At 38.7% G+C, this 27,688-nt stretch overlaps 2 protein-coding genes and 1 long non-coding RNA gene across 8 annotated transcripts in view; 2 read left to right on the forward strand and 1 right to left on the reverse strand.

Annotated features, from left to right (window-relative positions):
- Positions 1–95: 95 nt before the first annotated feature.
- On the reverse strand, positions 96–20,851 carry LOC148424042 (mediator of RNA polymerase II transcription subunit 14-like). Of its 3 annotated transcripts, none has more exons than XM_088415899.1 (29): positions 20,426–20,851; positions 18,851–18,877; positions 18,679–18,784; positions 18,425–18,598; positions 18,076–18,205; positions 17,869–17,997; positions 17,693–17,800; positions 17,102–17,234; positions 15,809–15,959; positions 15,627–15,738; positions 14,589–14,714; positions 14,442–14,520; positions 14,066–14,225; positions 13,785–13,979; positions 11,734–11,868; positions 11,568–11,644; positions 9,927–10,087; positions 9,712–9,858; positions 9,290–9,534; positions 8,659–8,928; positions 6,949–7,192; positions 6,503–6,625; positions 6,124–6,327; positions 4,841–5,079; positions 4,575–4,754; positions 2,425–2,532; positions 1,439–1,564; positions 1,172–1,361; positions 96–717 (listed from the first exon to the last, which is right to left on the reverse strand). In XM_088415899.1, the coding sequence occupies exons 1-29, from the start codon at positions 20,599–20,601 to the stop codon at positions 644–646; spliced, it is 4,329 nt and encodes a 1,442-aa protein (XP_088272025.1). In that variant the 5' UTR covers positions 20,602–20,851; the 3' UTR covers positions 96–643. The 3 variants fall into 3 exon arrangements, with proteins under 3 accessions (XP_088272025.1, XP_088272026.1, XP_088272027.1); XM_088415900.1 differs by having other exon boundaries at positions 6,151–6,327; positions 20,426–20,850; XM_088415901.1 differs by lacking the exon at positions 6,503–6,625 and having other exon boundaries at positions 20,426–20,850.
- LOC148424043 (uncharacterized) lies at positions 20,168–21,292 on the forward strand. The gene is made up of 3 exons (XR_015865759.1): positions 20,168–20,263; positions 20,349–20,451; positions 20,512–21,292. It is a non-coding gene; the product is annotated as an uncharacterized LOC148424043 (long non-coding RNA).
- A 3,771-nt stretch (positions 21,293–25,063) lies between these two features.
- The window catches only part of LOC148424044 (ubiquitin carboxyl-terminal hydrolase 9X), a 40,477-nt gene continuing 37,852 nt past the window's right edge, over positions 25,064–27,688 (forward strand). For all 4 annotated transcript variants that reach the window (XM_088415047.1, XM_088415048.1, XM_088415049.1 and 1 more), the window contains exon 1: positions 25,064–25,149. The gene's annotated coding sequence lies outside the window, so the exon portion shown is untranslated. The remainder of the gene's footprint in view (positions 25,150–27,688) is intronic.

The raw sequence follows: 27,688 nt of genomic DNA on the forward strand, positions 1-27,688 counted from the left end.
ACTCACACATTTCAATCCATACTTTGCTTTGCTTAATGCATACAGTATATTATGTGGTGCTGTTATTGTGTATTCTAATAAATACGGTATTTGAGTTCGAGCAGTGGAAGACCATCCTCGGTTTGGTTTATTAAATAGCAAAGTTATACAGAATCATGTATCAAATTCTTCCAAGTAGATCAAATACAGTGGGTTTATAAAGTGTGTCACAATTGAAAAAGGGCGAAATAAAATGTAGACACAGCTTTTAACCAAAGATGAAGGATATCTTGTCATACTAGAAGTGAATGGGTACAGGTTTAACAAAAACAACATGAGGCTAACACTGAAATATACAACAATGTACATTTTTGTAAACAAAATTTCAATAGATAATATCCAGTTTACAAGTGCCCCCCTGAAGGGAAAAATACTATTGATATCGAAAATATACGTCATCTGATTATTTTAAGCCAGTAACAACAATAACCAGCACTATGTGGTTCACTGTGGTTTAAACTTGGCTCCATGACAGCAACTGCATATGATGGTGTCAAAAAAGTGTCACCACAGCTGTTCAATGTGGCTTTTGTCTTCGTATGTGTAGCAATTAATTCACTGTTAGGGTGTCAAAGCTGAAGTCCAATTAGTTTTTTGTGGTTGTTCACTGTCGCGTGCCAGGCGGCAAAGTGAGGTTGGCCATCAGCTCGTGGACAGATGCAAATATGGTGCACTCTCCTAGACAGGAAGGAAATGCACAAACAAGTTGATCAATGCGGTCTCAAGACAATCACTATCCTACCTGGATTTGTCCGCAATTATTTATGACACTATATACAGTACCTATATAAAGGAAACACTTGCAACTTAGAAAAACTACAGAAAACGAATGCTACTGAGCTGAGTTGCATGTCTAATGTACGGATTTCAAAATGAGGGGCTAAATAAGCAATGCGTGCAGTAGATTAAAGTAGGTGAAGATCCGTCTATGGTCCAAACTGTTTTCATAAACCCAGCAATGAGAATACTTCTGAGCTAAGCCGAGGCTCACTGATGGTGTTAAAATTGTATAAAAAGGATACCGTTGTTGTGGTAGGTTATATGAAATAGTTTACTGTTAAACATATTACAGTTCTGTATAAACATATTGATGTACTCGTCAATTTATAAGTGTTTTGGGCGGCGGTCTCACCCTGTCTGGCAGGGTGAATCTCATTGAACCTCTTCAGCATGTTGGAAACCATGAGTGCCGCCGCCCCAGAAGAGCTGTGCTGCCTGGGGATGTCAGCCTGCTGGGTGATGCCTGAGGCCATGTCGTAAACGATGGGGACAATGATGCTCACTGGTTCTTGCGGCACGGGTACGCGCTGTGTCAGCTGCAACTGTAGATAGTGCCAAAACACAGCGTCAGGAGGTTTTGAACGATGCAGGAGGAGCGCTAGTGATAACATGGACTCACGAAGAAGAGCATCTTCGACTTGAGCACGACGGCGATGGTTCCAGGGGGAGCAATGGGGGGAGCGCTGGGAGGTATGGTAAGGCAGAACTGCACGTTCCACTTGAGCTGGCCAGCTTGGTCTGGGAACTGCAAGAAAATCACATGTTCACAACATGATAGAGCACCGATTATCAAGTGCGTGAGCTGTCGAGTAAAACCCCCTCCATCTCGGGTAGTTTTTTTTTTTTTAATATGGCGTATTAATTTTGCATTTTTGCCATCTGCAGGCATTTTAGGGACATATAAGTCACCAAATTGAAAAGACAGAGGCCATATTAATGTGCATAGTAATGTACTACAAGTATATGCTCTTGCATTACATTTTCAACTGTGAAAATAAGTCACCTTTATTTCAGTGTTGAAATGGGAATGTATTGTTTTACTGCAGCTTCATCGTCATCGTGAGTAAACATTTTTATAATGTACAATATTGTTGTTATTCAATGATGTTGTTCTGTCACTATCTCATTCATGTTTAAACATGTATCATTTTGAAAGTGTGTTAGACCTTATTAAATTAAAATGAAAACGTCATTCATGCTATAATCACATGTCTAGGGTGTATTTCTATGTAGTATAGGCTATATTTCTATATCAGAGATTTCACTTTATTGTGATGGAGTGAGATTTACGGTACTAGTAATAGTACACAGGCTTCCTGGGTGCCACACGAAATGATCAGTAAATTAAACGTTTTAATTGTGAAAAGCAGCTTAACTTTTTTTTTTTAAATACCTTACATTACATTTGTTAAATAAAGTTCAGTTATATTTAACTTGTAAATACATTTGCATTAATTTTGGGGGACTATTTATTTTCAAACATTTAGATTTTTTCTATTTAACTGCTATTTATCACATTTGTACACCAGCATGAACTAACATGGATGGAGATGGGTGGTAATGCATTTAAGTGTGTCATATCTGAAAAGTGCAAAAACAACAAACCAGTTCAAGCTTCATGATGCGGACACAGTCCCTGAGAATGTGCGTGGGTGCCCCCAAAAGCTTAGTGAAGGCATTCAAAGTGTTGTACTTGAAGGGGGGGCCAGCAACCTTGAAAAAAAAGACATGACGAGGCATCACTTAAATGAACAGGTCCTTCATGGTTTGCACCTTGTTAAAGCACCCTCAAGTCAGTAGCACCAAACCTCTTCTTATGCAACTTCTTGACTGCACTACGTGTTAGCTCAACCACAATTTTTTAAATGTTTGGGATTAGCGTAATTTCCCAAATATACAGTAAGATACACTTTTTTCCCCTAAAATGAAGGCCAAATGTATGGGAGCCTCCAATAAAGTGTAACGTAGATTTTTTTTTTAATTCAACACAATTCAAGAAGATAGATCCGTAAGGTGAGTTTTGATGCACAGATGCACATTTTTTTTTAGCTGTATTATTCTACAATAATTACCGTAACGGGACGGTTGGCTGTGAGCACCCGGTGCCCATTGCATCGAACAACAGCTTGTGTTAGTGGAGGTTGTTACAGCATTATTTTCAATAAAAGAAGGGACCAAACTGAACAAACATCTGAGTCAATCCTTGTTCACACACAGGAATATATTACTAAACGGAGAGGTTACGATGTCTCCAGCACAAGAGTGGTAACGTTGGAGCTGTCTGCACCTGTTTGAGAACACGGAAAGGTATTCCGTTTGACTCGCATATTGTGATCTTTTGGCATATATACATAATGGTAAACCTGGTGAAATGCAAATAGTGTGCAACTGGGTATTTATGGCAAAATGAACTCGAGCTGTGTCGCAAGGAAAAGGAAAAACAAACTGCTTTGAGCACATTCAACGTTACACTGGAGCAGCGTTCACCGACAACCGACATGCTTAATTTAACCGGCAACAAAACCTTTGAATATAAACACAAGAAAATGTGAAGAATTTACAAAGATGAGATTTAGTCTGTTTTGCTATACTTTTTCAATGCTCATTTCACCTGTGAAAAGTGTTGGGTCCCCGGGACTCGTAATACTAAAAAACTTTGGGACCCAACAGAAATGTTTGGGGTCCCAAAAATTGTGTAGTAAAAAGGACAAAGTAAGTTGAAGGTTCAAACTGCATTGACCAGACCTCAACAAAAAACAAACACAGATATTAACAAAGTACACATTAAAATTCATGAAGATGATGATGATTCATGAAGATGTATCATTCGTCATCATCATCTTCATATCTCAACCACTGATATAACAGTCGCTTTTGGGAGAAAAGTCCGCTTTTCACTTATTTGGGTTGTTCCTCTTCTCGAGCTTCTGAAGCATTCTGTTTTTGTCACCTTATTTTCTGGTTGTTACCTGATGGTGTATTATTTGACTTGTCACTGATACTTAAAAAAAAAAAAAAAAAAAAGCATTTACTTGTTACTTTACTGAGTTTACTTTGTTTTGAGCCTAAAGATAGCACTTTTTTAGAAGGCATTTTAGAAGTGTGGGGGTTACAAAAAACTCTGATCTCAAACTCTTTGTAAAGACAAACAAGTCGACCATGCAATTTTTATGTGAAATAAATTTGAATGGTTTAAAAATTTGTCCCACAACTTGATGACAGGGAAAAGTGTTTTTCCTTCTGAAGAGAACCACTGCACCATCCAGAGGAGGGGTGTCAAATTTGTTTAAGCTTGCAGGCTGCATGGCGGAAAATCTATTCCCAAGTGGGCCGGACCAAAATTATGGTATATATTTATATAAATTTAAAACAACAACTTCAAATTTATTATTCTTTTTTAATACTGTCCAAAAAAAACCAAGAACATCACTATTAATCACAAAACATTAATATTTCTTTTCAGCATAAAACATTTCAAGTTTTTCATTTATTAAAAAATGTATTAAAATTTTGTAAAAAAATTTATTAGGAGTGTGACCCCCCCAAATTCCCATCAGAATCGCGATTCTCATTTAATACGGTATAGTTTATATGGATTTAAATGGATTCATATCAGATATGTCGCCACACACCAAAAATTGATAAATCATAAATATCATGAAAGAACAAAGGAAAAACATTTGAACATGTTTGGATATCTGTAAAATCTTAGGGTTTTTTTTTTTTTTTTTTTGGTGCCAGTGTATGCTACATACCCGCGTCTCGAAAAACTTCTCCAGCACCTGAAGTTCCTCCTGGGACCAGGGACCTGCATTTTCTGGCGTGACCTTGAGTTGAAGAGTCTGGTAGTTCTTTGGGTTAAGAGCCACTCGACACTTCAGCACATCCGTTTTGAACATGATGACGCCAGGCTCATTTGAGTTCACGATGGAAAGCTGCATAAGTTGCAGGCAGTGAGAGGTGGCACAGAACAAATATATTTTTTGAATACTACAAATTTTCTGACTTGTCAGATACTCACATTGGCTTCTTGTTGGATGATTCGCTGAAGGTGCCGCCTCATGATAACCGAACCTAAGAATCGCTCGAGTGGTGAGCAGAGATAGCTGCCAGCAAGGCCTGGCACCTGACATGGGGTGGGTGAGGGCAGTAGAAGTACGTGGAGGGCATTGTGGGTGAGGATGGTGGGGATGGACGCGGCCCAGGAACGCTGAGGTAGCTTTCGAGGCGGAGGCATACTGGTAGGCATTATTTGGGAACCTGCATGAAAGAATCCAAAAGGCCACAAGCTGGATTTGTCAAGAATTTCACCACTTAGATGAATTTCAGTAAACCTTCATTGAAACATCTAAAACTGTATTCGACTGAGAGTATTTTCACGTTAGTAATCATCAAACTGTAAATGGAAGTTAACCACAGTATAGTATACTAAAAGGGATATTAAACTAATTTAGCCATTTTCAGCAGGAACAAGTTAATAATTGGTCAATAAATAATTTGACGACTAAATATTTTTTCATGTACAATTAATACCTTTAAGACACATTTTCCCACTTGCTGGTGAAAGAAAACTTCATTAAATGTACTCAAGGTGCAGGTAATGACCAATCCTCACCTTTTTATTTGGAAGTGGTCATGTGATATTCACAAGCTGTCATTAGTCGTTACCTGAGTACGTGACATCCTTTTCAATTGACAGCAGTGGGAAACACGTTTTTTAAATGTATTAATGGTACATCAGAACTATTTTGTTACTAAATCAATAACAGAAAGAATTACAGATTCAATATTAATAGTGACAGTCAACCATCAAGTGTAATATATATGTATATATATATATATGTATGTATGTGTGTGTGTGACACTAAATTGTCCTGGAGTATTATTGTGAGAGCGAACGGCTGTTTGTCTTTGTGTGTTTGTCTTTGTGTGTCCTGCGATTGGCTACCCTCATGGCTTCACGGGAGATACTGTAAGCATGGTTGCATTTAGATTTTTTTTTTTAGCAGTTTTAAAAAAATGCAGATTATTGTTGACAGCATTCGAATACTAAATGAAGCTATCAAATATATTGTTTGGTGATGTGTCCATGCACCATATACACAGCATAATTTATGAACTATTGCCTCCAGAATTTTAAATGGTTTCATTGTCTTCTGGAGTGCTTTTTATTCACCGAGCTCTGTTTCAGCAAACAAAGATAAGCAGCTTGCCATAGCACAAGCCCTCAAAAGATAATGTTTTCTAACATGAATAGAAAAAGGTTTACTTTTAAAAATGGCCAGATACACAAAATTCATATACCTGTGGTGTTTGGAGAAAGATAATTACCAGTTCCAGCACGTGGAGAGTGTGGGTCAGGAATTGGCGAGTGCAGTGACGGGTTCCCAGGGGACATGCCATGGATCCTCGCCCCAGGAGAAGGACCTGAGACCTGGGGAGAAACTGGCCACTGACCCCTGTGACTTGGTGACACCATGGCGTATGGAGAGCTGGGATCCAGAGCACCTAGCGTGAGAGAAAGACAATTGTGATTAAAAATAAAAAAATAAACACACAACTCTCTGTGCTTGCTCTTTTGAAACCTTGTGTTTATTGTCCCGTACGCTATCTAAACATGAGCCTAGCAAGGGAAGTTGGTGTTCAGGCATCTTAAAGGCCCCCAGAACCATGCCCGTCTTACCGTGGGGGCTGGCAAAGCTTGTCTGACCCATGGCTATGCCCAGAGAAGATGGAGACGGGGTGGGGCCGAAAGGAGAGGGGGCCCTCAACGCTCCACTAGGGGAGCCAGAGGCATGGATGTTCCCTGCACATACATACACCACATCTCATCAGACTGAGCAGGTCTCTCACACTCACTCACAGTCTCTTTCAGCCTCAAGTGCACATGCTAAAGCTGGGCAGCACAGTTGGCGGGCTGAGATGGTGGTACATGGAGGGAGCAGGACTTGAGGTGCGTGGATATTTTGAAAAATAAAAAAGATGTAAACAAAATGGCTGCTGCTCCTCCTTCATGAAAGGGGGATTGTATTCTCAAGTAGCTCTGCATGGTGGTGACGCTACTTGACAGGCCAAAAAAGCTTGCATGAATCAAAGTGTATGCACTGCCAGACTTTTCACCATATATACCTGGCGATTGCGTGGGCATCATGGATGGTGAAGGAGTGACATTGGCATGGTAGTTTGGTGGCGGCGATGTGAGTGGCGGGTAAACACCACCGCCAGCGGGCCTCATGGTTTGTGGTTGAGCCTGCAACTGGCTCATGAGCGTGTCCATCATGTCCACGCCCACTGGCGACGGCGGGTTGTCATCTTCATTGACCGAACGCCTTCGAGCATCCTGGTTGCTGTCGACAAACATGCTCAAGAAAGTCTGGAAAGAGAATAATGAGGAACAGTGTCTGAGTTCTGCTCAACTTGCATTGTGTACAGGTAAATTCATTTGAACGTTTGAGAAAAATAATCTAATTTCAATTTCAAATATTTTTCAAAGTCCTCGTTTCTTGTAATAGAAATGATAAAAGAATGCACAACAAACTGTATTTTTTTTTCTTTTGACGAGCAATTTCGCTAAACAATGGTTTCTTCTGAGAAGCAAGACACCAGGAGAAAGGGTTTTATTAAACAATAAAAATATGACAATACAACAAGGAGGTTGAATGAGGACTTCAATGACCAAATTTAAGTATTCAATCATTCAATCAGCATTCATCTTCCTGAAAATTCTACATAATAATCATGTCATCAAATAAATTATTACTTAATAGATTTAACTTAAACAATGTCAACCATTTGTATTTTTAAATTAATGTAAATATAAAATTAAACTGAGCATTTCTTGAATCAAAAAGATAAGACAATAAATGAAAAAAAGGCTACAAAGCCTTTGTGCTACTTCATTGGTGCAGCTAGCATTTTACCATGCAACATAAAACAAAAGGTTTATGACTGTGTGTTTATGAGCTTAGACCAACAAACTAGAATAAGGAAGAAACTAGTTACATGAGAAATTTTGTCAGTGTTCAAACTAAAATGAAAACAACTCAAAAGGAAACAATTGATTGTAAACTATATTAAATGTTGACTAATGTTCATATCATTTACAGTAAAAGTATCAAGAAGATTCACTTAGTCTTCAAAAAGGATTCTAAGTAGGGCCTGGCCAACGTGCATTTTTGAGGCCAAAGACAAAAAAAATTCTGGCAGAAAATCATTAAATACAGATTACTGATTAATCGGCGGACTAATTGAAAAATATAGATGTGATACATAAAACTACTTCTTTTTTGGTCTTCTACAGTATATTTCCTTTGAGGTTGCAAGAAACGAAATGGTATTTTGTATGGAACATGCAAAAAAAAAAAAAAAATAGAAACAATCAAAACTATCCGGTGGCAAGAAAAAGTCCCAATTAACATATGTGGCTCTACAGTTAATAAATAAATAAATAAATAAAAACTTGACTCAAAACATTACATCATAACAGCAAAGGAATGATCTGTTATGTGTAGATCATACATTAGGCTTGGCTCAACAGCATGGTGCCTAAAGGAACTAGGCAGCCTGCAAGCTCACCAGTGATGGAATTGTGATTCACTCAGAATGTTGCTTAAGTTGCTCATATGAAAAAGTAAACATTTGCAGGAATTTATAGAAATAAAGTGCTGCATACATAACCAAAAATATTTTACTAAAGTGGTAGCCCTTCCCCTAAATTATGTAACAAGCTAGCAATTTTGTTATTATTTGACTATTTGTGCTTTTCCTGTTATGGAGTAATTTATAACAGTTTTTCTGACTTTTAATTTGTTTTTAATTTGCAAACTCCACTAGACTTACCTTAAGTCCCGGAGCCGGGTAAAAGCCCTCCACAATCTTGGTGTTGTCAAAGAGACTGTATGCTCCATCTCTGATGGCCACCACGCCGCGACTCCGGCAGTAGATGTCAATGCAGTACATGTTGCGAAAAGCCAGGCGAATATGTGTAGGCAATTGAGGCAGGATGGAGAAGCACTGGTAGGCAGTGTTGGTGCGCTGGGTCAGGCCCAGCATGGGCACGGTTGGTAGTTTGTTTATGGCATTTAGAGGGGCCTGCGTATCATAAAGCACCTGCAAAAACAGAACACAGATAACATAAACATTCTCTCAAATAAGTTGTCTGATTAAGTCACTTTATAACAAGTTTTGGTACTTGAATCATCTGAACCTGAATTTGACATTTTCTATTAAAGTTCTTGCAACATCCCTAAGAATTTTAGTAGGTAAAGCTTCTTTTATATGATCCAAAAAATTGACTGCATCAGCGTCATAATTTATTCTACCATCCACCACATTTTACATAGAAATGTAAAAGGCATTATTGCTTAAGATTTAGATTCCCTAAACCAGCCCATCTCTAATAGTGCCTTTTAAGGCAGAATATAAACGCTAAGATAAATTGTACATGTTGCAGCCATGCAGTTGTGTTTACCTGCAACAGCTGAATGACATTGGGGTTCTTGTTAAACATCTCCTGCAGCTGGTGAAGGATAATGTTGTGGCAGTTTGAGCAGCCAGAGTTGGGCCCCACGGTGCCAAGAGCCAAGTGGAAGCGTTGGCTGTTGGAATTCCATTGAATGGTGACGGAGCTGCCTTTGGTGGTGCCATAGCACAGTACCAGCTTGCGGAAGTTGTACAGTCGTACTTCAGAGAACAGGCTTAGGTACGACGGCAACTCTGAGACATAATGAGAAGATTATTGATAAGTACTACAATCACTTAATTGCATAGGTAAATCAGTGGTTCATGGAATACATAATGCCAATACACAGGGTTTTAACCATAAAGGATTGTGTGGCATTTAAGACTTTCACAATTCAAATTGGTGAGCCGTCCATGAAAGGTCAGTGGTACCTGGCAGTGCTCGAGAGAAGTGAAGCACACACTGGTAGAGCTGGCTGATGGCACTCCAGTCATTAAGAAACATTTCAACCACTTTACGCCCACCCACAGGTTCTGATAGGGGGTTCTCATAGGTGAGGTACACGTGCCGCGTGGAGGCTGTCAAAGACAAAATTTGAGGTCAGATTCAGATGACACAATGCAGGAAAACAGTCTATCGGGGGCACCTTGCTCCCTGCTGTTGGTACTATTAAGGGGGCAGTTGGCCAGCACCAGCTCAGCTACCCATGTTCGGTTGTTCCTGCCCTGCAGCCGGAAGGTGCAGTCTAGTAGGGAACACTCCAAAGCTCTTCTGGTCTCCTCTCCGACACCTTTGCAAGGAGGGATCCTAAAAGAATATAATGTTTTTGTTTGTGAGTGCTAACCTTGTACTTATCTTTGTGCGGTAAAGTGTGTGTGTTTTATAAGGGACATGGCCACTCCTACAAGACATGTGTTTGGCTCCCAACGCAACCATAGACCAATGAGGGCAGGAGTTGTATTCTACTCCTGCTCATCTACTCCTATCATGTTTGGTCAGCTGCATGTTTCACTCTACTTAAACCTTCGGGCGCTGCTAATATAACCGCAGCGCTCCGTGAGACTACAGAAAAATGGATAGGAATGGGAAGGGACAACAGTACAGTTATTGTACTGTAAAAGGTTTAAGATTTGAGTAAATATGTGTTCTGCAGTAGTTTGACGTGCTCGTGGCAAGTGCATTTACAGTTAACTTGTCTGTCTGGTATGCAGGGAACCTTCACAACGTGTCTCTCCGCAATATAGTTTTTTTTTTTTAAATTAAAAAAAAGCAGCACTGTACTGTATATGTGTTGTATGTATCGCAACACTGCCATCCAGTAGTCACAGTTATCACTACAGTGCTCGATTGGCTTAATATTAGATAAGCACTAGTTAAGGGTGTCATCTACCCTCCATAAAAATAACATATTTTAAGAGAATATTAATATGAATTTTTTATTCCTATTTTAAAAGACGACACTTGTCGTCCATGGCACTGAAAGAGTTCATTTACATGAAATTCTAGAGGAAAAAAAAAACTAAAAAAGTATACATTTAAAAATAAAGGGCTTATAGATATGATTATGAAAACAATGCCTTTGAAGTGTGTGTGTACATCTTTATGTGGTTAAGGCCATGTTCACATTGCAGCTCAATTCCACTTGTTTGCCACTAAGTGCCTTGTGCCTAATTTTTTCTATGTAGATGGTAAAATTGAGATCCCCCACCCCCAACTGTGACCCAGGCCTTTTTATGTGGATATAAACTAGATATGTATTCAATGTGTCGCAAGGGCTAAGGAGTGTACTTGGCAGAATACTGACAAGTGACAACGGTCTGTGAATCTGCAAAGTTGTAGTAAATGTTGATTTCATATTTAACTTAAGATTGAATCTCACTTGAAACATGAATCATTAAGTGGACGGACATCTGTCGTGTTTGTAGTGATTGAGCAACAGACACGGTTTATTAGGTAAGCGCAGTAATAACATAACATCATTTTTAGCACTGTAGATGTCTGCATGAAATTGGATTGAGGAGAATCACCTCATATCCTCGAGCTACTTCTACCTCCTCTCGCCTTGAGTAGTTACTGTAGCTTAATTTTGGAATCCACCTGTGGTAAATTCCGTTTGGAAAGACACACACCTACACGAGGTGACATCACATGCACAGAATTTTGAGTGGGGGGGGTTATTTATTCAATTTTACAATGGGGCTGTTTCACGGCAAAATGTGAAAACGTGAAAGTGAAAACCTGTGAATACTTGTGTGTTATATGTGTTTGTGGCGTGCAATCTTATTACTTAAGCAGTCGGATTGCATGACTGCTTCCATCTCCTTCCACTTGAACACCCTGGTTAGGAATCTCCATGTTGGACAGCTATAGCACAATAAACAAGAAAAGTGAGTTTGATTGACACAGGAATGGAATGGAGGAATAATTTGAGCGGTCAAGTCATAGTGACTCACCTCAGTTCTGAGGCCAACAAAAGGCATGTTTGTGTCACACATGGCCACTAGGTGCGCCAACTCCTTGTTGAAGGCACTCATCTCTCCTGACCGCTTGGGCTTCTTTGGCTCTGGTTCTGCCTGCTCTCCAGCCATCTACAAACATTGATTATGACAATGATAATGTGATGCAATCAAATAAACTGTATATGTTGTAGCTTGTGTCTTCCTTCTAGGATTGGGATGAGGCACAAATGCCATGAGACGAGATTGAGCCCACAAGAATGAGATACTACACACTTTTTTCCCCCAAATTAAGGCCAAAAGTATGAGTCCATCCTTGGTCACCCACAGGAACAATACTAAAACTGAGACGATCATGTAAAGTTTATGATGTCTCCAGATGATTACATTAAGAGTGGCAAGGTATGAAAACTAAAGAAACACTAGAGAAAACTAAAAGGTATTCCATTTGACTAATTTATTAATTGTGGTCTTTTTATATATACTGTACAAACAATCATAAACTTGGGGGAATATGGATGGTGAGCAACTTCAGGTACTTAGAGCAAAATGAACTCCAGCTGCGTCGCAAGGAAAACAAACAAAACAACTACTTTGAACACATTTACATATGTTAACTGACCACTCACATGTGGGAAATCTGAAATACAGTTAACCCGCAACAAACATATAACTTATGGAAAATATTAAGAATTTACAATGATGAGATTTTTTTCTGTTTTGCGATAGTTTTTACATGGTCGCCAAATTGTTGGTGCAGCCTATACAAGGTAGCATAGAAAATAGCAGAATTTGAACCCCCCAAAAAAATGTAAGAGTGCATCCTATATATAGGTATGCCTGTATTTGGGAAATAAGGGTAATGCCAGATATAAATATTCTACTTTTCAAAATGTTTTTTTTTACTGAGCAGACTGCAAAAAAAAATCTAGTATGCAAATGTAAATTTAAAAAAAGGAGACATTTATTTTTCAGATACGGCTGAAATATTTCCTCATTCTGAATATTTAACAAAATCTATGCAGCTTCTGTTAGCTGCAGAGTATGGCCTATTTATTTTTGGAGCATTTAAAAAACATAACTTGTTATCAGAAAAGGCAACCTCATGAGTACCAGTGTATAAAGCATTTTCACTCATTTTTCAAGGCCGACAAAATATTGTGTGCTATGTCTATGTTAACATGGGTGGTATCATATGAAAATTGATTTCCATTCCTTACTTAGAATTAAAAGTATTTAGTATATGTGTTGTATGTATGGCAAAACTGCCATCCAATTGTTACAGTTATCACTACATTGCTCATTTGGCTTAATGGATAATGTTTGTCACTCACTTTTACATAAATGGATACATGAAAATTTGACATGTTTAATATCAGATTAAATTGTTATTATTATTATTGGGAGTCACATGGACATTGTCATTCTTTGTCATTAATGTGAAGAGGTGAGTGCTTTTATGTTTTAACAGTTATTATTGTTTAATTTTCTCACATGGATGATTATGACAGTTTTTTTTTTTTTTTTTTTTTTTAAAGATTCCGTGACATTTCGAAAATCTTTCCCTTAAACTCCAAGACCGAAAAAACAACACATATTACAGACACTTTTTGTCCACAGATGAATTTCAGAATTTACATGGAGCATAGTATGTGTAGAATGTTTGAATTAACATGGCATGCAAAGTTTTAATCTGATGGTGCACTATTTTATGTGCCTTAGGCATCCTAAATATTATCCGCACAAAATTTCCAAGGTTTTGCAAAACTGTACATAACTTTATAGAGTTCAATAACTTTTCAAGGATCTGGAAAATGCATTTTAATGTTTCAAAGATATTCATGACTGTATACACCCAACTTTAACCCAACTTTGACATACATTATTTTCAATATTTAAATGTTCCTCAAAACAGCCTTTTAAGTTTAATAAAAATGACTAATGCATTGTCTATTTGAATACAGTACAAAAAATGGGACGACAAGCATTCTTAGACCTACTAAATTCCACTTTATTTACATTAAAACAAACAAAATGCTGATGCTGACCTTTCTCTTGGAGACAGGCCTGTGCGCTCGCGTCGACGTGGGGTCTTGGACGAGGTGTTCAAGGTTTGGCTTGAAATGTTGGAGGAGCTGCGCGCACATGGGTCCGTCATCACCTTCCAGCTGAGTCACAAACAGGAAGGAGTACTTGTACTGCAGCGCTGTCGGATTGTTTGGCAAATCAACCATTTCCACCACCTGAGCATCAAGCAAGAGGGGAAAAACATGTAAAAAATGGAAGTCTTATAGTTACTGCAATTGTGTAATGAAAGCTGGTGACTCACAATGTAGTACTGCGGAAGACGCGTGAGCTTGATGAAGAGTTTGTTTTTGCACAAGTTTCCCACAGGGTGTGAAGCAGTATTGGAGAGATGAAGAACGTCAGTGCACACAGTGGGCAGGTGCTTCACCGACTGCCTGCAGCGTTGCTCACCAAGCCAGAATCTGTCCAAAGGGAAAGAAAAAATTGAAGCCATTATTCATCACATCTCTTTAATTTTAACATCTTTTCTTGCATAGACTAAATGTTTCATGACACGATGCTGTTAGTTTTGACAAGTTACAATCTGGAATCAGGCACTTAACTTTAACTAAATGAAGTGCCATTGCTTTCCTTTAGATGCAGATATCAAAGACAAACTTTTTGACTGGCGTACATACTTGAGTTGTTGAAGCCATGATAGGATTCGCTTCATATCGTCGTTAATAGTCTTTTCAATGTCGTCCAGCATTGACTGATCTAGTGAAAGAATGCAGTGTCATGTCAAGTACAAACAAATGTGACTGATGCTAACAGCTTCCACTCACCTAGTCCATACAGCATGGGTTGCAGCATGCCAGAATGCAAGTCGACAAAGATATGGAGGCACTCTGAGCGACCACATGGTTCCAGGATAGGAATGACGAGAGTGGGAAGAGCGGTTTCAATGAATGCTGAAGTTGAAGGACAGAAACCTACTTTAATTCTTCACTGCTATGCAGATCACAGTAAAATTATTATTTCAATAAATATTGTTCCAACAAAAGAGCAGTTAGATATGAAAAATTATTAGTTAGTAGGGATGGGACAATATATAAATCCAAGAAGACGAGATGAGACAGGAGATCGAGTCCACAAGAACGAGACGAGATTTTGGCAAAATGTGTAATGTAAAATAAAGCCAAATATAATTTTTTCCGCTGCAGCCAAGAGTTTATCAAAATGCACCCGGCTTCAGTTAGGAGTGGTGGTTTGCCCATAGTTTACAGTGTTTACAAACTGTCTTTGTCTGATATGCCAATATTTTACCATTTATTTTAACCGGAAACATGAAATATTGCAAAAGGTGATTTAAAACAATGTAGCGCATCCTGTATTCATTTTAAGTGAAAAATAATTTTTAAAGACAGAACACTAAATAACACATTTCCTATAATTAATAATGAATGACCAAATTTTATAATTCATTCATAAGCCCCTCTTTTTAGCTTAAATTTAAAGATTTTCGACTGGGTTCTACCCTTATTTTTTTTCTAATGTGATGTGTCAGGGAGTCAGCATCAAAGTGTGCAGTCATTTTTGTCAATTAAATTGTCTCAGAGGTGCTTGCTCGAGGGCACCCGTGCGCTGCTAGCTACGCCTAATTTTATGCCATAGACACTGATATATATATATATATATATATATATATATATATATATATATATATATATATATATATGCTAAAGAGTATACATATTTAAAATGGATCATTTGAAGGACAAAAAATTGATTGTGCTGTGTAGCGACGAGAAATTTCAGTGTTAATTTTGCCAGGTCTCATCGTACAAGATTTTGTCTCATCCCTATTAGAGTTAACTACATACAGCTGTCACTAGAGTTGTTGCTTTTCAGAATGGCCTTCAACTCCAGCAACTTCTGGTGGGAACGTGCATGAACACTGTCGATCAAAAGCTTCTCCACCGACAAATGGTCAATCTAAGAATGGAGGAAAGGTAGCATAATTAATTTCTGACCCACACAATTCAACTGTCAATTTAGAACTTACTTTCATTGCTCTTTCCATCAACTTGGAGTCACACGCAGGTAAAGGGGGTTCATGGGAGATCTGCAGCGGCTTTGATCCATCTGATTCATCAATCTTGATAGTAACTTTATGCACAGAGGCTGTACCCGTTTTCCTACCAAGCACCTGCTGGCTGCGAAGAACAAAAGAATGCATGGGTAAGTGAAGCTATGTTATACATTTATGAAGGAGTAAAATAAACTATGACTGTAGCAAACACACGTTTTGCTTTCAACCGTCAATAACAAGAGCTTTCAGGTTAATTATAAATGCATTTATTTTGTTATTGCATGGTTGTACAAAAGGAAAAGTTAGTTGTTTGGTGCCTGTGTCTTGTGGGAGTGGCCCTTGGGCTTATTGACAGATTGCCTGGCCAGTCAGCTCAGAACAGTACCCTTTATTTTTTGTCATTGCGGAGGAACTTCTCTGAGTCAATCACACACGAGTGGCTGAAAGAGGTCGCAAGGAGGTAAGAAAGCTTTGGGAAGCTCTTACCTTTTGTAATAAATTGGAATGTCAAGAGTAAACTCTGCTTTTTAATCATGTTTGGTCAGTTACTTGCTTCACTCTAGTAGGACCTCCGACCTCCAGGCGATTGAGACTCACCGTGATCTACGTATGCAACGGGCGCGATAGGGGGAGGCGTAAAGTTGCATTTAAATGACATGATAGGACTTATTTTGCATTTGAGAATGTTATTCAAGCACAGATGTGGAGAAAACTGGTCTGGTTTTGAATTATGCGGTTATAAGTCAACCCATCAAAAATAGAGCGTTTAAAATGAGGAAAAAAAAAAAAGACTTGTATTCGGAGAAATACGGTATATGGCGCTTTTCTACCTTTGGTACGCAAAGCATTTTACACTAACTAGTAATTTACCTGTTACCTGTACTAGTTGTCATGAAAAAAGACACTTTGAAATGGTCACGACTGTCGAAGGATCAAACTCACGGCCTCTCAGCTGAGACCACTCAAACACTGAGCCACGCCGCTCCAATATAAGTATCTATAGTCAACCATTATTAACTGCATGGGCACTTCTGGGTGAAACTATCAATACAGAACAACTTCAATACATTTTAGTTGGGTGTTAATTACGCCATAACTTTTTTCACTATTCAAGGCAAGACACGGTCTTCAATTAAATAAATGGAAAGCTGAAGTAATCCAACCAAGGACTATTTGAAGGTACTCAAAATGAAAATGTGGTCATACTAGTGTCCATGGCAAGTAAATGCCTCTGTGCAAGCATGTCAAGGGTATTAAAAGGCTTACTTCCAGACAGAAAGGGTGAGGTATTTTGCTGGCATGTATCGTTCCTCCTGCACCAGATCCCCCCAACGCTCCCTGATAAGCATTAGGGTCTGCGAGTGAAGAACCTCCAGCTGCAGTGAGAGACAGAAGGAGTCTGGAGACAATGCGGTTAAAGAAAGTGTGTGTGGGAAAGAAGCAAGTCCTCGTGAAGTATCGTACACATTCTCTCGTCAGCATTCAACACGTGCACTAGGGCATGTATCCTTCGTCACAGTGCTGGTAAAAAGAGGTGCTTGTCTAGCACAACAGGGTGCTCTTTAATGTGGTAAAATGCACTGTGCAGGAAAGGCAGAGCAGGGATACACCGCTTAGCATTGATTAGCAAACACAAGCACCACTCTAAAAGTTAAATAATGACTTTCTTTTTTTTGTGGAGTTCACCCATTATAACACATTTGGTAAATTAACATGACGCATGTGAGTAATGAATTAGCTGGCTTGGTTATGCAAACGCTTACTAACCTTGAAGATAATTAGGTAGAGACCTATAACTTACTTTCCACTATGAGTTACACTGGTATAAGGACATACAAACCCACAATGAAAGGATACGCAAGCAGTTGTACATGTCCTGTAAAGGTTTTTCATCCGCACATAGCCGTGCCTGCACCAGTTCATGGATATAATTCACCTGTAGACTGTGCACCAAGGCTCTCCCATCTGTTGTCAGAAGATTACCATGATGAAAAAAAGAAAAGCAAACTCAAATGCCTTGGATCAAACCTTACCCCCAGTTTCCTTGTCCTCTACTAAAATCTCTAACTTTAGTAGCCTCCAAGGAATATCTGGGTCATCGCCCATCACTGTCAAAGTGGCCTCGAACTCTCCCTCCACTCGAAACTTCACACGGCCATTAGCTGCATGTGCAAAAATGCATGTGAATGAATAATGAAAGAAGAAAAACAAACTACATTCACATGATCAATGATGCTTACCGACTGTAAGGTTGGCTAATTGTGGAGGTAAGTCTGTGGTGACAAGGCGGTGCCTCAAGATCTGATTCAGCTGGTTCAAGGTGGTCACTTTCTCAGCTTTAGTGATGGGGTCAGGCGGAATTATTTTATCCTATCCAAAAAAGAACAGTTGACATAGTCAATGTCTTATGGTGTTGAAAGCCACACTAATTAGTATAGCTGGATAATCAGACCTGGGTAAAACCATAATAAAGACCATGAAGTCAAAACAAAACATAAAATGTACTTGTTCTGAAATTTTGTGTGCACATATGTGGACTACGAAAAGAAAAACATATTTCCCCTTGATTATGAAGAGTTGCAGACTTACTCGTATGCAGGTTGGCAAGCGTGGGTAGGACCCTGTTGTGAGGACGTCAATGGCGAAGGGGATAGCAAAACTGGGCAAGCGTGCATGGACTAGAGCGTCTCTGGCAAGTGATGCTAGCCGGTCTGCGGTGTCCACAAACAAGATGGTCTGTTGATCCAAGAAGCTGGAGATCATCTGTTTCCATGGATACCACAAGGTAGAAAGTGAGAATAGTGCAATTCCATGTTTTTTTTTTAAATATTATGCAAACTTACAGCACATTTCTCCACCTTCCCAGCATTGCTTGCCCACTTTACCAGGGCTAAGAGGCGCACAAAAAGCTGTCGGGTACGGCTTGCAAACTGGACAATCTCAATTTTCCTTTAATTAAAAATGTTCATTAGAACATGATAGGCTGGATGAGAAAAACAAAAACACTCAACATACCTTTCCATGTCAGTTTTCCTCGGAAGCCTAAAAGAAGAACATGAGAACTGTATTACAGCCAATGACGTTTTTTTAGGCCTTCAAGAGACACTATTTTATGGAGAAGTGATGCAATCATCTTCAGACACAATAATAGGTACACTTGCATCATCTTAAGAAATCCTGTAATGAGCTTTTTTCTAAAATCTTGCCTTCATCATAATGCTGAGTTTTGGTGGACATTGTCAAGTATTAATTACATTTTAGAATAAACCTTTCAGCTATATCAACTCAATCAGTATTTCCTATAATATAGCTGTAATGTGATAGTTTTTCGATCCTATCATTGGTTTCCTTAATCCAGTCCTTCTGAAATGATGGGCCGGGCCTCTGTGGCGGCTCATAGATGACCCCAGGGAAAATAATTTGTTTTTGCCATGTGAAGTGTAACGGTGAAAAAATAAGAATTGCTATCTTTTTTTTCCAGGCACTTTAATGCACTTGGGTTTTTCTATGCTTAGACAAAACTTTAACCTGTATAAATGCTGTAATTAAGTAGGTAAGTTATTGAACGTTGGCTTACATTCCTTTCTCCTTCTGTCAATTTTAAAAAGGATACTGTTTAAAGTGTACTTAAAAAATAATACCATTCTTGGTTTGCTTGGCAAGTGGGGGAGGGGCAAAATTTTTCTCTTTCCTTGAGGAGGCTTTGCAAAATGTAATTGCGAAGCACTGCCTTAATCTAATTTGCAAGCTTAGACAGTGGAGCCAGTGTTTCCCCACCTATCCATTAATAATTTATAATATGGTGCCAAACTTTCTGTCACCTATCTGTGGTTAGAAGATGCAAGGGAGACTGCCATCCACTAGGTTAGGTATTCTTAAAAACTGACCACTGGCCATTCTATTATTTTGAGATTGAAACAAGGGTGATTCTTGCCTACCTTCCATATTTTTTTAAATGTTACAACGTGCTTAAACTTAACATGTACATTTGAACGCAGCTGCTTTTTTACAAGCTATTTGCAGTTATATGTCATACAAAAAAAGATTTAAATTTTGATGCCACCTTTATTAGTCTTTCTTCATATTTGCATCATATCCAATTTGTCACGATGTTAACGTTAAAAATTGAGTTAACTTGGATGTATTTTAACAAATTCAGCTTCTAAGAATCATTAATTGTTTTTTGCGGCTTACATGGAAAGCCCGCTCACCTTTTTTCTTGATTTGGTCACGTGATCTCTCGCAAATCGGGGACGAGCGGACACTAAGAGAGCGGCATTAATTTGGGGTTTTGATAGTTTCAAGAAGTAATCCTATTGATATGACGTAGTTCGAGTTACTCGTGATAGAAAAAAAAAAACTCCTGTACAGCATTTGATGTGAGCAGGTGTACATAATGAAGTGACCAGTGAATGTCCACCACTTTGAGTAATGACAGCGATATTTGGTTTACAGGCTGCGAACATTTATTGGGTTCATAGAAATCATTAATGATAAACACATTTTCTTATAGGGTCAAGAGTTTGTGACTGGGGCTAGCATCTTGGTTATCCTAGCCTAGCTTCTGAGGCCTTCATCTGATCTACTTACAACTCCGCCAGTAGTGTGATCTCATGGTAGGTTCTTTGCAGAAGGAAGTCGATCAGCAGACTCAGTCGTATCCCGTGTGTGGCCAGGGCTCCGGGTGCTGGTGGCTGGGGACCCGAGACGACCGGCCCCCCGAGAGGCACCAGCTGGCCGTCAGCGCCTATTTGCACTGGAGCCATTTTGCAATGACGATAGCGACGACTAAGCTAGCGACGATGCTCTGCCTGGGCTAAAACGCGGGACTGTCGGCTTGTGATGGCCAAACTCCAGGAGAAAAGCGTTACGCCGCTGTCTACCTACATTTCTCTCGTCGGAACAGTTGAGTAAGCTCCACGAAAGAATCTGCTAAAGACGCCTGAAAGTGGAAACACGGTGGGAGAATATATTCAACGATGCTCGTCCGCCATCTTTGCTGATGGAGCTCATTAATAGTGGGCTGGTGAAGGAGAAAACCGAAACAAGAGCCTCTGGGAGCAGGAATCATTTAAGACAGAAAAGCAATGCTCGTTTGCGATCAATAAATACTGTAATGGTAGATAAGGGCGTGATTCCGGCATTCCGGGATTTGAAGACAATTTATGCGCTAACGTTTTTAAAAGTAATTCTTAATGTATAATTTGATTAATGTATTTTAAAGAGGGAAAACGGTTCATTTATGAGATTATTTGTACAGGTCAAATATTAACAGTAGACGAGTTGAGCATCCCTGTTACATATCGCAATTCACATATCAATTAACAGACAAGCAACCATTTCACTCAAATTCACACTTAGAGGCAATTTGGAGTCAGTTCAAGCGTGAACTTGGAACATGCAGGCCTTGGATTAGGATTGCAACTATCGAGTGTTTTGGGTAGTCAGGTGTTTTACAGAAATGTTTAATCAAATATTGAGTACTGAGATAAAATATATATATATATATATATATATATATATATATATATATATATATATATATATATATATATATATATATATATATATATATATATATATATATATATATATATTCAATAAAAAAATCTGATCAAACGACACATATTTTGAAACCTTTTATAAATTCAATTTAAGCTGTGTTTAGCAGCACAGTATTTTCCTCCTCCTTTAAATATCTTTATGTAAATTTGGGTCAAATTTCATACAAATTCGCCAGCTGAAAAAGCACCTCTGAGCATGGTTTGTTAAAATGTAATCAGTAGGAACAGCAGTTTTTACATCAATCTTGCCAGATTATATAAAGCACTGGAGTGCTAATTTATGATAAACGTGGCTATAAAAGAAACCAAGATACCGGTAAACACCGGTAACAGATGCTGTATGTCAACGTCAATGTATTTAAGTAAGTAATAAGCACAGTGAAATGTCAATTCAATGTGATTTCAGAACCATTTTGTTGTTTGTACTGGGCCTGTAGTCAAACCATATACGCGTTCCAGGGAACAACTTCAAAATAAATACATTACAAGACATTCATGCAAAGGTCTGACGAATGCTTTGAATTTAAAAATTTTCCTCAAAATACATTAGGTTACATGTTATTCGTAGTAATTAATGTTGTTGGTAACAACAATATATATATGAAAACACTGGTAAAGCAAATGATTTGTTAATAAAGATTAACATTGGTTACATGGGAGACATTTGTTTTAATTTTAAAATGCGCTTCCACAACATTTCTAAGAAATCACAGAACCATCAATGGTGAGCTTGTAGGCCACCCATATGGTCCTTGGGGTCTACCTGGTGCTCTTAGGCACTATGTTGGTGACTGGTGTCTTCTATAAGGTGTACACATGAACTAATTAGCTGTGATTATATCATTTCTGCAGAGTAAAGAATGTAATATTTTATATTGACGAAAAGGTTTTAGTTGCAGGGTTTTATCTCAAAGACACAATGTAACAGCATTACTGTGGCTTAATATAAGTCAATACATATAAAATACAGGATAACATTTTGTTTTTTTTTTAATTGATTTATTTACTTTTTTGCAAAACTGACCTGATTGCTGCAAGTAACGTACAACAAACTGCAATTTGATTGATAAACACAAATTGCACACATCACAAAATACATACACAAAACGCAAGCATACAAATGATAAAAAGATACAATCATATGATAAGAAAACAGACAAATTCTTCTTCAACCATAGCTGCATTCACCCAACCTTAAATGTTTTAAAATGAGTCTCATTTTACTGTGATAACACTGGAAATCAGAATGATTGGATCAAATGTTTTCATCCCATCCTGTCATTTCCCTCACTTTAGTGTGTGTTTTTTTTAAGGCAGACTCTTCATTCCTCTCCATATCTACTCCAGGATGTACTCAGCTTCACACTGCCCATCCCTCGCATCTGTACCATTGCAGACAGTCTAGCAGCATCAACATTTGCCACCCAATAAAAACATGACTCTGATAGCAAAAATATTAACTTGAGCATTGCCAAATGTACATTTGGCATCTATAGCTGCTAAAAAGAATCAAAAGCCAAAGATTTTGTCATAGCACCATCTCACGCTATCGGTTTCATTTTGCCATTATGCTTATCATTGCAATTCGGAGACACAAATCACTAGTGCATTAACCATCCATATGTGGCACTTGACTATCAGCAGTAGGCTTGTGGTATGTATATGAGATTGTCATAATTTGTACAATGGTAAATGGTGAAATTATAATTCAAACGTCTCAATTTAGACTTTGTAGAAGCAAGACCACAATGCCCTTAAGTCACAATCATGGTTAACAAGTCTTGAATAACTGAGCATGAAGATCAAAAGCAATGTGTCATGTATAGGAAATCAATGATGTCATGTCAAGCAGACAGAACATAGCATTTATTAGGCGGTGTATGATAAAGTGTCAACCACCACTATTAAATATTGATACTGCTGTTTGATGAAAAGCAAGTTAGTGCAATTATGAATCGTCGTACGCTACCAATAAAAAGCTGTTTTATTTCCCCTTTATAATATTTTTTTCCAATACAGCTTTAAGGTTCCATAGAATATTCTGAAGGTGGAGCCGAGTTGTCAATGTTTCAATTACTAAACAATGCTATGTTTCAACATTCAGCGTCTTCAAGTTCTCCATTATTGCTTGCTAGTATATGTGTTGTTTTGATATATTGACATGTCATATCGTGCAACGATGTATCAACGATATTTTAATGTTTTTTACATTTCTGTAATGGAATTTCGGGTCAGGCACATATTTGTCATGGTGTAATTATTACTATGCGGACATTACTACAACATCAACATATTCAACAAAGAACACTTTTATTAATGTTAAAATTTTTGTCCGCCTTCTGAATACGTGTTCCCATTTGCACCGCCCCCCTCCTCCCATATATATATATATATATATATATATATATATATATATATATATATATATATATATATATATATATATATATATATATATATATATATACATATATATATATATATATATATATATATATTTTTTTTTTTTTTTTTTTTGCTTTTTAATTGACGGGTTTCGTCTGTAACGTTGACCCACATGATTCAGGCTGCATATTCAGTGCGCGTACACAAATAGCCATTCATTATCAAACAAGTGCAAAAAAGAAGCCGACGGAGTAAGACCATAATCACGTCCGTGTTCTCGACTAAATACACATAAAGCGGATACGCACATAACATCACAGACTTGAAAGAAATCTGCTACGGCACCTTTATATAAATCGTTGTTGTATTCGCTGTAGCCCACGTGGGTATGCGAACAAACGACATGTTCCTTAAGTTAACTGGCATCAACATACTAGTAGTTGGGGAATTAATCGTGCGATTACTGCAGTTGTTTCGGAGAAGTCAAGTTCTGTTTTTCCGGATTTTTCCCTGCGACTACAACGCTGTACAGCGGCGACTAACGGGTAGGCTACAACAATGAATTATATCGATTTACGAAATTTTACATAGGTTAATATGTTATACACACATTTACAAAGAACTTAATTTAATGAGACAGAAAAAGCTAAACATTGTCTCGTTTGACTTGCACTTGACAGGCTCGGCAGCCATTTTGTAAGTGGAGTTCAAGGTTCCTCTGTGTTTTCGAGTGCTTTACAGGGTGCACCTGTTAAATACAAATGGTCGACTTTTAGTATGTCACTGGAACGCAACATTTGCCAGTGGTGGGCGGAGATGGTCTTTGGAGCTGAGCTATCAAAGTCCAGTTTTAGGCAAAAAGTGGACCTGGATCTTATCGGAGCTGGACTCCTTATAGGACTGTGGAACAGTTAAATGCGCTTTCCGTTCAGCTGGTGTTGTGTTGACTGGGCTGCTCCTCGGCTGCGGTGCAATCTCTCCTTAAAGACGAGGGCCAACGCGTTTAGAGTTGGACTCGCTGCCCGTCTGGCCTATTTTAAACGAAGCGTCGCTCGTACCCGGCTGCGCTTCCGCCATGTTGAACTGATTCAAGTTGTGTGTGAGTGACTGCTGTTGGGACCGAAGTGACAAGCCCCAGAAATTGGTCGAGAGTCAGGGGGCTGTGACTGCGCCGGTGACGCAGGGAAAAACACCCAGAAGCAAGAGGGGGAAACGTCGGAATTAGAGATCTTTCTAGCAGCGGGCCGGTGTCTCCTGCGAAAAGCCGTCACCAATAACAGGCCACGTTTATATAATATACGACAACACCGTCGCTCAAGGCTGGACGTAACCCGTGAATAGAGGGGAAGTCATATCAAATTCCTGGTGAGTTGTTAGCTAACTAGCTCCGAGGGCTAACGCTAGAGTGAATTGTTAGCCGCATGGCTAGTATGTTAGCGTCAGCTGCTGTTGGGGGACGGCAGGTAACCCAAATATTGCGCGTGTGTCATGTGGGCTTTTCATGTGTTTGCGTGTTGCCCACTCAAGGCTATAGCGTTTTGATTATTTAAACATGTGACAAAGTCGTCAAAATGCAATTCATTGTCCTAACTTCATGTTCGTTCCCACGAACTCACCCGGTTTTGCTGGCTGGACCCAGGCTACCGCTAAGCTACCCGTCAATCGTCGACACAGTATACTAGCTGCACAATTTATAAAAAATGTTTAATCTAGAAGTGTTTAAATGTATGGTTTGTCCAACCCATTGTTTGCAGTTTTGACTGCACAACTCACGTTTTAAATGCTGCATCTTATTGTGTTGGTTTTCATTTGGTATGATTAAAAGTATATCGGTACACTGAGTTAAAAACTTACATGATAGAAGTCTAAACTCTGTTCAATTTCAGGAAATAGACGACTCCTGTGTTTTGTTACAGCTACTACGTTATTCGTGATCAACGGTACCAGTAATCTTTTCATCCAATTGCCTTGCAATTGCCCACAACGCTGGGTTTACATACAAATTGGACAAAATGTTTAAATGTTGAGTCATATGAGGTCGGTGCTTGTCAAAATTGAACGCGGTTCGCTAACCGCACCAACTCGGGACGTTAGCTCGGCGGCTAAACCAGCGTTAGCATGTCCTAAGCTAACTGCAAATGGCGACTGGGGATATCAACTTGGTCAATCGGGAACGCCTCACGATCGCACACAGAGTTCGTTGCTAGTAGCGATGGGCGATAGCCAAATTAGCCCACTTGTCATTCTCTTATCAATGCATATACTATGGGAGCGGTTAACGTAATGTCAGGTCGGGCCGAGTGACGATGAGGCCTGCACGTCTCAACGCAATTCGCTTTTGACGACAAGGCCTTCACGGAGGCTCGGCTGTTTGGGTGGATAGTCCTGCACATTCGATAACCTCTACCTCGAAAACAAACGTCAAATATGTCAGTCTTATGCCGCATTTGATTAACAGGGCTTGTTTTAATTTTCACGCCGCGGACACTGCATTCCTTCGTTATCGTTTCGTACTTTAACGCTGTGTGAATGTTGTAAAGCCGGTTCAGTCCAAAAGGCCGACCGACATGAAGTTTCTTCTAGAATGGGCTTTTAGTGAGCTAATTGTCATGTCAGGTGGCTCAGTAACCAGTGGATGTGAACACGTGGGGGGGATTCAAGCATATTTTGCTTAGGTTCTTGTGTAGTATTTGATGAGCTAGCATCTAACCTGGCAAAATGACTTTTGGTTTCATTTCAAGTGCCATCAACATTGCAGTTTGAAGCTTCTCTTGAAATCATATCAATACACACGTGTGTTAAATGAATTGCAACATTCAATAAGATCGATGGTAATATGTAGCCACAACTGACTCATACATGATTGTATTGGACAGTTGTTTTGCATATGATTTAACAATTTAAAAATAACCATTATAATATCCTGTCAACATTGTGTCTCTGAAGTTTACGTGGGTTAAAAAGTTATGGGTGAAATTTCTGTATGTCATCACTGTAAATGAAAGATCACTTTCTGCTGGTCAAATCTCTCTCAAGGCAGAAAATCATTCAGTCGGGAGGGAACCACTCTTCTTTTTTTTTAACTTCACAAAATGTATGAGATGTGAAATGAACCCCCCCCCCCCTTTTTATTAAAGGAAGGCGCTGATTGATCAGACTTGAAACTGTCTTAATTACAAAGTGTAAAGCTGTCTTCACAGTGTAAATGGAAATTCACATTGCAATGGAATTAAGGGATTGAATTTATTTGGTTGATTGTAGGTGGCACAGGTTTAGCAACAATTGAAAACAACATGAAAATGGTTTAATTGCACCTTGTAAATCTAGCTTCATCGTGTAGATGTAATTTCACTTTGGAGGGCAATCAAGGGATTATTTTATTTTGTTGATGGTGGGTGACACAGGTTTAGCAAAGATTGAAAACTTCACATATGAAACTGGCTTAAATGCACCTTGTAAATCTAGCTTCATAGTGTACATGGAATTTCACTTTGGAGGGGAATCGAAGGATTTATTTTATTTGGTTGATGGTGGGTGACACAGGTTTAGCACTGATTGGAAACTTCATATTGACAAATGATATGGCCTATTTGACCTTTAATGACATGTTGTTCCTTGACAGTGATGTGTAAAGGTTACAGGTCTAAAAATCATCGATTTCTTCTTTGTGACACGTTTGTTTCATTTTTTTTTTCCTTTGGACATATTTGTATTGTTAGCCCTTTGTTTGCTCAATATGGACTGAAATGTTACTGCCATAAGCAAATATGACAATTTACACTTCTAATACTTCTAATGAATTCCTGTTTGTCAACATCTAAATGACAATCCCACAAAATTGCCAGATCACTCATGTCTTCTCCCTTGTACACAAAACTCCGGTGGAATAGAATATCTGTCGTAA

The sequence above is a fragment of the Hippichthys cyanospilos genome, chromosome 5 (assembly GCF_059441005.1).
Source record: "Hippichthys cyanospilos isolate Australia breed blue-spotted pipefish chromosome 5, RoL_Hcya_1.0, whole genome shotgun sequence".
In the NCBI taxonomy this organism is placed as follows: domain Eukaryota; kingdom Metazoa; phylum Chordata; class Actinopteri; order Syngnathiformes; family Syngnathidae; genus Hippichthys; species Hippichthys cyanospilos.

Bases quoted from the DNA above. Each gene is read 5' to 3' on its own strand.
- LOC148424042 (XM_088415899.1), bottom strand. From the start codon at position 20,601: ATGGCTCCAGTGCAAATAGGCGCTGACGGCCAGCTGGTGCCTCTCGGG. The intron at 17,235-17,692 runs GTATCCTTTCAT...CATTGTCTCCAG, and splicing joins GGACATGTACAACTGCTTGC to ACTCCTTCTGTCTCTCACTG. The intron at 1,362-1,438 runs GTGAGTCCATGT...CACTATCTACAG, and splicing joins AGTCGAAGATGCTCTTCTTC to TTGCAGCTGACACAGCGCGT.